At 33.0% G+C, this 13,019-nt stretch overlaps 1 protein-coding gene across 5 annotated transcripts in view; it reads left to right on the top strand.

Annotated features, from left to right (window-relative positions):
• LOC114336067 (enhancer of polycomb homolog 1) overlaps positions 1-13,019 on the top strand; it is a 122,685-nt gene that overhangs the window by 79,484 nt on the left and 30,182 nt on the right. For all 5 annotated transcript variants that reach the window (XM_028286390.2, XM_028286391.2, XM_028286388.2 and 2 more), the window contains one exon: positions 5,692-6,167. In XM_028286390.2, coding sequence (XP_028142191.1) covers positions 5,692-6,167 — 476 coding nt within the window. The remainder of the gene's footprint in view (positions 1-5,691; positions 6,168-13,019) is intronic.

A 13,019-nucleotide genomic window follows, 5' to 3' on the forward strand; every position in this document is an offset into this window, starting at 1 on the left:
TTAGTTAAACACAATGTTTTTAAAACTTTTTTTGTCTCTTAGTATTTTTTTGATTTTTTCGATAAGCCAGTTTTTATCGAGATGCGGCTTCTTTTTTAATATGTTCAGATAAAAATTTTATGGGGGTTTTGTCCCTTTAAACCACCCAAATGTTTGTGTACGTTCCAATGAAACATGTGGAATGAAACCATGTGGTACCATTAAATAAACACAGTGTTTTTAAAACTTTTTTGCTCTTATTATTTTTTCGATAAGCGACATTTGTACTAAGGTAAGTTATGTTTAATCGAACTATTTTTGGTCCTAGAATATGTGATTTAATTTATGACATTTTTGTTACACCCTGTATTTGTGGAATCAACTGTACTGGTAGATCCTGTCTCACGCATGGGACTGTTGTTGTTCAGGTATGGGAATATGTTCTAAAATTTCTGTTGTAAAAAAACAAATATCTTTAGTAGAAAATAAAGCCATCTGCTAATTGTCATTAAACCAAAGTTACTGTGGTTTTTTGAGAGATTAAATTCATCATTGAACCTCAATTTTTTACTACTGAAGTTTTAGTGCACCTTCATTCATTTTTTTAATAAATATTCCGGTCCATTCCAATCTTAAGTATTATAAAAATGTGGCAAGTTTATCGATTTTAGTATTGTGGCTACAATACCTACTTTATTAACTCATGGGAATTATTTATTTTATTCCGAATTATTCATGGCAATTTTGCATTCATAATGTTTTAAGAATAGGAATTGGGTCAACACTTAAAACGAGTCATCCCTCACGAGACTTCGTTAATTCAGTTATTCATGTTGAGTCAGACAATATTACCAGTTAATTGTAAATATTTTTATTAAAAAATTCTGCAAAATTTAGCTGCGAGAGTATAAATTTTATGACTCCATAACTTTGCTATGTTTAGGGGGGCCGCATGCATCATAAAATAAAATTTATACCTTCACAACTGATTTTTGCAGGTTTGTCTGATAAAAATATTTACAATTAACTGGTGATAATGTCCGACAAATTTTTAAGGGTACTCCAGTTATCGGAAGCGCCAAATTTTAGAAATTTCTATATTTAAAAATACCCCCTCCCAAAATTTTCCGTATCAAGAAAAGTTGTCTGACTCAACGAAGTCTTATGAGGAAGGTGATCATGATTTTTTTTTAATTGTGGTCCCATAGTCTAGTGCAGTGGTTCTCAGACTTATACTGCGTGGGATCTACTACATAAACTGCAAGCGTCCAGCAATCAACTGCTAGTAAAAAAAAACAATTTTGAAAATAAAAAACTTCATTTCACATTTCTATTTGATAAAAAGTTGTAACTACAGAGAATGTAATTAATGTCATGTTTTTCATCTTAATTTTATTTGAATGTTGATGCGTGGCACAGCATATCGTCCACAAGTTTTTCATATGATAGTATGTAATTACCAAGGACCAAACGCAAGTATGATGAAAGATGTTCATCAGTTAGCCGATTACGATACTTTAATTTCACTACCTACATTTGGGGAAATGGAGACTCATACAAGTATGTTGATGCAAAGAATGCTGTGAGCTGCAGAGATACTTGCCTCAAAGATGGATATTTGTCAGACGATATGAAAGATCAAAATGTATCAGTCGCTCTGAACTTAAGGTGTATATCCGAAATTATTTTCAGTACTTCATTTTTGACGGAAATGATCTCCGTATTGAAAATAATGGATATTTCAATGACAAATTGTTCCACATATTCACAAGAAAATGGATTACACAAGAATGTTGCAATATCTGTCTATTTTTGTAATCAGCGAAGCGTCTTTGAAACTCGCTATGAACTGCTTGCAGCTCCGCGATCAATTTCAAAATCTTTGGCGATCGACTTTTTGAGCACCGCTGGTCTAGTGGATTTGTTTCAAAAATCTCCAGTAATTGAACTAATGTTAACACATTAAACGCCACGTGAGTTGTATTGAACTCGCACCGTTTTTGGCCCAGGCGTTATGTGAGTTAAATATAATCCACAATAACATTGAGATTCTAAACATGGAACCTGAAGGCCAAAACAAAATTTTTCAACGTGGAATGAAGTAAACACTTCTGTTGTATGTAGGCATATGAATTTATTAAAATTCTTAAAATTTATCCACAAGAGAGTGGAAGTACAAAACGTTTTCGGTCAAACTGACCATCATCAGTGTAAACGTCCAGCGTACAAGTAATTGTAACTAGCCACTTCAATAGGTGTAAAAACCTCTTGAAACGAAATAAGCGATGGACTACCCCAGCTAATTGAAACAATATTCGAAAATATTACTTCAATCATCCAAGATAGCCATCGCTACACCCTCAGCTTAGCTCAGTCACTCAGGTGTGTGTTCGTCTTGTCCTAATCTTAGAAATTAACTCTGAAAATTTAGAATGGAAGCAAACAAAACAATAGTTTTAACTAATCATGTTTATTGTTCATAAAGATATAATAAAAATATGACTTAGTAAATTGCATTAACAAATGTATTCAAATTCTTGCCAAAAACTAACAATTCTGGATTATACTTATGGCTTTTGGTAGCTGATGGTAACTTCTTGATGTTGAATGGTACTGCTGTGGACTTCTCTTGACCTGGGCAGATGTTGTGGCCCTAGGTCAGTGCAGCTACGGTCTTGGTTGTTGCAGCGTAGATTTCATGGTCCCCATTGTGTCAGCCTTAGTTCCATCACCGGTGTGGATGGCTTGAAGCTCCCGAAGGGAGAAAGGTGCTTTCTATCCAAAAACTATAAAATAGAGACACATATCAATCATCAAGAAGAAAAAACAACGTGTGCCATCTGCCGTTCTAATGGTCAGAAAGAGTAGCAGATGACAAGAATAAATTAAATGAAATTTAGATGAGAAGAATAGTTAAAATTTTGATTACTCAACGTACATATATGTAAATTAAAAAGAAATATTTAATAGATGAGAATGTAAAATATAGAAACTAAACACATGGTTTAACATTTGAAGGTTAGAGAAAAAATCTTAGAAAAACTGTTATAAGATGCTAGGTATGGATGGAATATAATGACTGTAAAACTCACCCCAAGAGGAAGATTTGATTTGGAATAAAAATGATCTATTTTTCGAATTACATGCCTTTTTAAGAAATAATTTTTCCCTTCCAGTTTATGTCAGGGAGTAGGGATGAAGTCGATGAAGTGACACTGTCATTGAAAACGACATTTAAAATGACGACCAAGTACTATGAAGTAGCGGCATGTTCCGTATTGAAATACAGATATTTAGAGAGTAAAGGTATATAGGGTACGTTCAGTATGTTCAATTGATGATTTAGATTTTAGATGAAAAGAGATATAGTAAATAGAAGATAATAAAAGAGGGTAATAAAAGCGGAGAATAAAAGAGAATAATCAAAGAGGATAATAAAAGAGGGCGCCAACAAGTTTTTAACGAAGAAAACTGGTAAAACAAATAGAAGAAAATTATTGTTAATGAAATATTAAAGAAAATAAAATAAAATAATTATTTAAAAATAAAATATCAAAGATGTGACATTTGTAACGTTACACTCTAAATTACATTGTTACATTCTATATTAAAAAGTAGGCGACATTAAGTTGATGTCTTAAGATTTTAAAGATCGTGAATGTATTTCATCCTTGCTCGAAGAGCATCTACTACATCTACACATCTAGTACATCTACTAGAACACAATTACCTTGTGCAATTTTCGACCAAGGATGAAATACATTTACATGTGATCTTTAAAATCTTAAGACATCAACTTAATGTCAACTACTTTTTAATATAGAATGTAACAATGTAATTTAGAGGTTTTTACACCTATTGAAGTGGCTAGTTGCAATTACTTGTGCACTGGACATTTACACTGATGATGGTCAGTTTGATCGAAAACGTTTTGTACTTCCACTCCCTTGTGGATAAATTTTAAGAATTTTAATAAATTCATATGCCTACATACAACATAAGTGTTTACTTCATTCCATGTTGTTATATTAAAGGTATACAGCCAACTACAGGGTTTACCCCCTTTTTAAAGTTAAAATTTTTCAATTGGGTAGTTAAAGAGTTTGTTCAGATCGCACGTAAAACAGTTTCATAAAGTCTGAATTCCTTATAAATATTACTTTATTTGCATGAACCTACGTTTTTTGTGTTCACTTTTACAGAGATTTTTTCACATAGATAATAACTTTTTTTGTAACAACTAAATTTTAGACTTTTTCCTGATAATGAACACTATTGAGTTTGGTTAGAGGCCGTTTAAGTATTACGTAACGCAGGTTGGGGGGGGGGGTCAAAAATCGCGTTACGTAATACTTGAATGTTCCCTTCCTTACCTCGTGGTAGTCTCTTCTAGGCAAAAAGATTCCTTCCGATCTGGTTGTCTGTTGAAGAATTGTTTTTGTCTTTAAATTATAATAAGTTCTGTGGCCTAAACATAGGCCAATCAGTTTTCTTATTGGTACTTAGATTTAGGATCTCTTCTGGTTCAAACCTCAATTGACCATTGAATTCCTGCCTTACATCAGTTAACACATTGCAGAAGCATGGTATGTGTATGGCAGTAGCATGGTATGTGTATGGCAGTATTTTCTTCCATTTCGCACTTTGTACAACATGCTTCATTAACCTTACCTAGTTTGTATAGCTGGTTTCTTAAACGGCAATGTCCAGTCATCATTTCAGTGAGCGTTTTGATCTCTTGTTTATTGAGGTTCATCAAATTGTTTAAGAGTTCAAATATTGAAATGGTTGCTGGTGTGAGCACATATTATTTATATAGGGTAATAAGTCTACTACTCACAATCTTATTATTCAATTTTATTTATTTAAATTGTAAAAGTTGGCAAACAGTTTCGATGTTTAAAAAGTTATACATCATCATCAGGCCCTTAAGAAACTAAGATATCAGTACCGAGAATTAGAAAATTAGCCCCCTCCATTTAAACATTTTTTTTTTATATTAAAGAATTTTTTGTGAGACCAACAAGACAACTAAAAAATTGTACACACAAATACAAGTCATTTAATCATTACAAGTACACACAAATACAAGCCTGTTTAAGAGTTTTTTATCAATATTATTGATTATTAATTTAGTCTGGATGTGCCTTGAGTGGCTCTCTTCTTTTGATGATTCTTTATCAGTCATGTCTGTACCTCGTTTTTTCTCAGCATCTTTAGTGATACCACAGAAAGGTTATGTTCCTTCAAAGGTTTCTCTCGAGCGTTTGTTTTGCCAACATCTGCTCATTTATTCCCATGCACCCATTCATGAATGGCACCCATATTAAAGACACTTTATTGTCTTGTGCCAGGTTGTTGGAATGAAAAATTTGGATGCGATTTGTATAAAAACTGTTTTAAAAAGGTGATTTTGTTTTAAATATTCCAATTTTATTTTTCTTAGATGGACTGTAGATTTCCTTGATTTCTAAATGGTGCTATTCTAAAAGAAATTGTTGTAGTAGACAATATCCAAATATGTTCTTGTTGAGTGGAAAAGGAATTTGCCTGAAAAATCGTTTTCAAAAGATTTAAAAATTTATTTATTATAGTTACTTATATATTTTAGTCCCAAAACAACTAAAATTTTAATATCATCGTCTTTAAATAGTGTTAGTTTGATATGTATTTATATACAATTATGTATTAATTCTAATTTTTAAATTTTAGCCACTTTCGCATGAAGGCAACTGGAGGTGGGCGTCAAAGGAAGAGAATGGTTCAGCAGACAAACGGTTCCGATTTACGTTAACATCCCTCTCGAATCCGCGTCGGTGTATAGGCTTCGCTCGAAGGAGGGTTGGTAGAGGCGGTAGAATAATTCTCGATCGAATTTCAACAAATTACGACGATTTCTGGAGGACATTAGATTTCTCTATAACGGAACCGGATAGAGAGGCTGGTACGAGTAGAGTTGTCGAGGAGGAGCCAGCCCTAGTTCAAGAAACTGATATTAAAAGTGAAGTTAGTGTTAGTAACAGTGCACGGATAAGTGATAGTAGTGTGATTAGTGATAGTATTAAGGTGGAAATTAAGAAGGAGCCGGAGGATGTGCAAGAGGAGGGTGTTACACAACTGGAACCTGTGTATACTAAAGAAGAGAATGATGATATGGTCGATTTTCTTCGATCACTTAGGAGGGATTGGTAAGAATTAAAATGTTCATATTATATCTTTGGATGGTGTTCTGCAATAATGGTCTAAAGTCTAAGCCACATATCTATAGTTCAGAGTAAATAAGCATAATGTATCTATAGACAAGGCGAAAACGGCGGGTTCGTTGGAAAAAATATTCCCATAAGATTTTTTTGCATAATCACATTCGTGAGACACCCCAGAATAAGGTTCAAGAAGTCGCCCACGCGAAAAGTGGTCCAAATTTTTTTAACATTTTTTTTAATCAAATTGCAAAAATTAATATTTTTTTTAGATTTTTCGGACCATTCCGGACAGAAAAGGCCTCTTGTAATTTTTCTCTAAAGTTGATCGTGTTCGAGTTATAAGCTATTTATAATTTGAAAAACGCGAAAATGGCCATTTTTAAGACTTAATAACTTGGTTAAAAATTATTATTATGAAAGTCAGAAAGTGACTAAATCAAATTTAAAGCCTACATGATCCTGAAGAAACTTGTGTCAATAATTTATTACTAAGCTGTTATTTTTAATTGTTAATAATGAGCGCTAAGATCGTATTGACGCGGCTGTAAATGTGAGTGTGAGTGAGATGGATTGGACTGCCTGAATGGCATATCTTTCGCACTCATCATGGACGGCCACCTAATACGTGCATGACGCTCATTATTTTTACTTAAAAATAACAGCTTAGTAATCAAATAATGACAAAAATTTCTTTAGGATCTCGTAGGGGGGGGTTTTAAACTTTGATTTAGTCACATTCTGACTTTCATAGTAATAACTTTTAACCAAGTTATTAAGCCTTGAAAATCGTCATTTTTCGTTTTTTTCAATTTTAAAATGCTTTTACCTCGAAAACGATCAACTTTAGAGAAAAATTATAAGAGACCTTTTTTATCCAGAATGGTCCAAAAAACCTAAAAAAAAAAATTTTCCTGGCCGAAAACATTGATTTTTGCAATTTGATTAAAAAAATTTGGACCACTTTTCGCGTGGGCGACTTCTTGAATCTTATTCTGGAATGACTCACGAATGTGATTATGCAAAAAAATCTCATGGGAATATTTTCTCCAAAGATCCGCCGTTTTCGCCTTGTCTACTACCTACTTTAAAAAAATTATTGATAGAAAATAAGGCTTTATCGTCACATGTTTACATTCTAATATTTGCAGGCTACCTTGAAAAATGTACGAAAGCATAATAAATAAAAACATTTTATTGCAAAAATAACCTAAAGCGGCTGAGACGGTTTTACCAAATTTAAAAATAAAGTTTATCATTTTTCAATAGCTGACTATCCCTCCAAAATGATAGGGAGGCAACTCCACATTCTTTAAAACATGTTTTCGACATATACCTCATTTTTCAATATGTACATCTGAAAATTGTTCATCTCTCACATGTTTTTTCTTATACAAAATTTTAGGGCTTTTCTTTGAAATATTCATTACAGGTGTTTTTAGCCAGTTAAAAACATCCTTATTTGTATTTGTTTTGTAATTTATTTGTTGCAATAGAATAGACTAACTGAAACTATTTCTTCAATTTTAAGTCAAAATAAGTTTATAGGTAAAGAAATTAAAGTCCGAATTGAAACTGCAAGGCAAGCATTTATAAAAATGAAGACACTGTTTACAAACAAAGACCTTCAGTTGCCTCTCAGATTGAGGGCTCTAAGGTGCTACATATTTTCTATATTACTATACGGAATGGAAGCTTGGACATTGAAGAGACAACATATAAGAAGAATAGAAGCGTTCGAAATGTGGTGTTACAGAAGAATATTGAAAATTCAGTGGGTTAAAAGGATTAACAATGTTGAAGTGCTACGACGTTTAAATAAGGAGGTAGAAATTATGAAGAGTATAAAAAGTAGGAAACTGGAATATTTGGGTCACATTACCAGAGGAGAAAAATACGAGTTGCTGAGAATTATTATGCAAGGACGGATTCAAGGAAGAAGAAGCATAGGAACAAGACGCATCTCCTGGCTGAGGAACCTTAGAGAATGGTTTAACTGTAGTTCATTACAACTGTTCAGAGCAGCAGCAAACAAAGTGACCATAGCCATTATGATATCCAACCTCCGATAGGAGAGGGAACTTTAAGAAGAAGAAGAAGGTATTTTTAGCAATAGAAATAATAGTCCCTAAAGTAAGAACAATTACCTACTTTGTGATTTACAAGCGTCTAACCTACATACAGTCCGTCTAATTTACTTACCGTTGCACATCATTATCTACGCCAGAGATCTAAGTTAACATAGTTGCCAAAGTATAAAAAAATCCTGAATCCATTTTAAATCAAATAGATCACATAATTATTGTAAACATGGATTATACAACCAAACAAATAATATTCAATGTAAATAAATAAAAACTTTAGAAATAGAGAACAAGAATTAAGTTATAATCTTACGTTAAAGTAAATAATAAAAACAGTAAATATAATAAAACAAATACTTATAGTAAAGAATATAAACAAATATGAAGTGTCATCACTGCAACTGTCAAATAAATGTTACCAATTTATTCTAAAATGTCACCGAGCAAATGTGTTTAAATATTTGTACCCCTAAATATTTCGTGTTGGTATCATGTGACGTCACAGGCTATGACATGGTTGACATGCAACGGTAAGTAAATTAGACAAAGTATATTCCTAATAAAAACGTGGGTTAGACTATTTTTACAAATTTCTCTTTTCATATTATTTGACGAGTGTGGTTTAGAAGTTAGTTCATAGATGCCGCCATACACATATGTAGATGTAGCTTATATCATTTTTGCTTACTGTAGTATGCATTATGATGGACAGTTTGACATGTCTAACCTCATTTGTAAACAAATGTGGGTTAGACTCTTGTTGCAAAACACCATCCATTTATTGGGAAAACACTGCAATTGAATTATCTTAACATTTTTTCTTTATTGTGAGAGGGATCCATTATTCAGGGGTGGCCAAACTGTGGCTCGCGAGCCACATGTGGCTCTTTGAAGGATAATTTGTGGCTTTCAGTAAATGTACCTGAATTACTTTTAATTTTTGTGTTTCAAAATGTCTTAAATTACTGACAAGAAATAATATAAAAGACTAAGTGTAACATCAGTACTTAGAAAAGGAGACCCTTATCACCGTTACTATTCAATTTGGCCTTAGAATATGTAATAGTAAAATATCATCTGAGCTGACAGGGGATTTGCAAATCAAGAATCAAAACTATTGTGGACCTTTGCTGATGATCTAGGCGCAGTCGCTAATTCTACAAGAGACGTGAGAGAGGAGTTTTCATGACTCGAGGAAGAAACAGGTAGTCAGGCTCAGCAAGGACAGCTGCGTAGAATAGAGCATTATAGTCCCTGTCATCATTAAGATCTAAGCTGCTGAAAAGACAATTTAAATTTAGACTGTACAGGCCAATTATTCACCCAATTGTTACATGTGGAAGTGAAACATGGACTCTACATCAGCGTAAAATAAATATGCTGCTGATCTTTGAAAGGAAAGTTCTCAGAAAGACATTTGGCTCTCAAAGAGATGACTTGACAGGAGAATGGAGAAGGCTCCCCCAAACCTGAATTGGTGACTATGTATAGTACCTACTGACAACTGACAAAACATTGGCAGACATATAAAAGCTGAGATAAGATGGACAGGTCATGTGGTAAGATCAGAGGAAGAAAAACTGTGTTTTTTGAGAGACTGTAGAAGATCAGTAGGCCATCCCAGAAAAAGATGAAAGGATGATGAGGAATCGAAGTATTCTGAAATAGAAGGCTGCTTGTAAAATTATTTTTATATTTGAAACAACGAGGTGAACCATTTTATTTTACGTTAAAATTCCTGAAATCCAAAATTTACTGAGAGAAAAATTTAAAACCTTTTTTAATTGCGGCTCAGGAAAAATTTCTGGTTTTGAAAAATGGCTCGGACTATCAAAAAGCTTGGCCACCCCTGCATTATATGTTAGGGGTAAACCTACGAAATTGAGTAAAACTAGTTTTACCTGGATACTTTGCATATTATCCAAATTTGCTGGATAAAATGCAAAAGAGATTGATAACTTTTAGAATTATCCAGGTCATTCTAGATATACAGTGGAACCCCGATAAGTCGGCCCCCGATAACCCGGAAGTCCGGCTAACCCGGACCGATTTTCATCAGATAAACATTTTGATTTTCAATATTTTGTATTTTTCAATTTAATTGTGGCTTATTTCCAATCAAAATAGTTAATTATCAGACAAACCTTTCAACAATAAAAATGTATGTAATATAATATTTGAGAGATAATGTGTACTTATGTGTGTAATTTGAACTATACGATATTAAAAATGACTCATAGCACACGCCGCAGAAACAACAGCCACCTGTCTGTAGTATCTATTCCTTTTTATTTCAAACTGTCAGCATTGTTTAGGAAAGTCTATTTAAAAAATTCTTTTATAAACAATGGTCTTTAGTATTGTGTGTCTTGTATTGTTCGCTTCCATTTGCTTACGTTTGGGTTTGGTTTTTTTTAGTAATTTTTATGAGTAGGTAATACTGTGCATATTTATAAATATATTTCATGTTATTTCAATTCTAACGGAGTTTATCTGTAAGTATACCGTATTTTATTAATTTTTACCATATTCTCCGGCTATCTCGGATTTTCGATAACCCGGATCGGTCGCGGTCCCGATTAATCCGAGTTATCGAGGTTCCACTGTATATCCAAATCAAATGGATGAAGCAGTACATTTTAAACTTTTGTATATGTAATTATTGTCCAAATGTTATAACTAAGCATTGAGAACTTGATATAACTAAGAAGCGATAAAAATCATAAACATACTTATTTATTTGAATAGGATAATATAGTACAGTCAAACCCGCTTATTGGAATAGCCTTCATGCCAAGCAAAACTATTCCTATAACAGGGATATTCTAATAACCGATCATTGGTAGCTAGTAAAAACGTTTCGGGACCTCAAATTTTTATTCCTTAACCTTTAACTACCCACCCATCAAATTATAACATAACTACACGCGTGGCATACTTTATACGCCGCAAGAAAATACACGTAAAAACAGCGGATTTGTTTATTTTCTGTTGAAAAAATAGATTTAGTTGTTTGCTGTAAACCTTTTCGGCATCAGTGAATACTTTGAGTTCCTTCTCAGTAAGCCAATTGGGATTTATAACTGGAATCATGGAATAACTGGATTCCATGATAAATAAACTTACTAATAAAAAATTTTTTGAAATGTGATTTTTTACAGGAGAAAAAGTATTGTTTATAAAGAAAAATATATTTTGTGCCATAATGACTAAAAAACAATTGAAATATGTACTTATATTACTACTTATATTAATATATTCGTGGCGTATATTGTCCACCACCGGCAACAACAAATAATAAAATTATAACGAAACTAAAACCAAATTGTAAAGCACATTCCAGGGATAGGTTAGAGAGATAAACAAGGTCAAAAATTAAATTTTTAAATGTATTTGCAGTAGGATTCTTATATCTGGCGTACAAAATACGCCAGCGCGTGTAGTTAAAGGTTAAACCGGGATATTCTTATAACAGGTACAGTAGAACCCCGCAAATCCGAACTAATTGGGGGGACAGCCTGTTCGGATTCCGAAAAGTTCGGATTATCCGAAAGTTAGCCTAACTAATAATGTAAAGCTTTCGGTGTCATTGATTTTGAGTCGCAAAACGTTCTCGCAAGAGTGTGGACAATATTTTTGGACTTAGTTGACTGCAAGAGAACCGAAGTAAGTTTATATTTAACCTATATAAGCACTACGTTTAAAGTACCTATTAATTTTTAAGAAATTTTAAATATCAAAGTACTATTAATCCTACATTGTTCAATTTTCTGGTATTACTTTGTATAATAAACATGTTTTTAAGTGTTTGTCGTGAATTTTTAAATTTTTTTCACTTTCTGTTGGTTCAGATTTGCCAAACGTTCGGATTAGCGGGGTTCGGATTTGCGGGGTTCTACTGTATTCTAATAAGCAGGTTCGACTGTATTAACCAGATACAACAAAAGTCCAGAATACAATGAAATATTCACAAATTACCACTAGGCTTGGATAATTCTAACTCTATCTGGGTAATTCTTATATTATCTTATATTCTCATTTTGAATATCACATAGCATCATCATCATCCATATTGGATCTAAAACCCATGGTGGGTCTTGGCCTGTTCCAGAATCAACTTCCATTCCTTCCTATCCTTCGCCTTTTTTTTCCAATTTCATACTCTTAATACTTGTATGTTGCCTTCCACCTGGCCCTTAAATGGTGCTCTGGATCTGTCTCTTCTCCTCATCCCATCCAGTCTTTGGTTATAACTGTGTTTCGACCACTCCATCACATTCATTCTCTGTAAGTGGCCCAGTCACCGCAGCCTGTTTAATTTGATAGACCTACCAATTCTAGGCTCACTATAATGGATCAAAATTATAGCGTCTACTCCATAATCCGTTTTCCTGCACACCTTTATAAATATGTCATGAGGATTTTATGTTCAAAACAGCCTAACCGTTCTTCATCAGTTTTTGTCTATAACATAGGAAATATGATGTTATAAAAAGGACAGGTTAACAACAATGAATTTAAGAAGGACTTATTTTATAACACACTTTGAGTTAAAATCACTATAACATTGATTAATCAATCAGTTCAAAAATCCAGATTTGCTGTTGCTATTTATGAAGCAACAGAGTTGGTTTCTAGAAGGCTTATGTTTGTAGAAAGAAATTAATGTAGATCAAAAGATAAAAATAAGTATAATGTGTGATTATTTGGAGGAGAAAGGCATTTAACAGGAACCTATCACAAGTAGTGATATTGT

This window comes from Diabrotica virgifera, chromosome 2, assembly GCF_917563875.1.
Source record: "Diabrotica virgifera virgifera chromosome 2, PGI_DIABVI_V3a".
In the NCBI taxonomy this organism is placed as follows: domain Eukaryota; kingdom Metazoa; phylum Arthropoda; class Insecta; order Coleoptera; family Chrysomelidae; genus Diabrotica; species Diabrotica virgifera.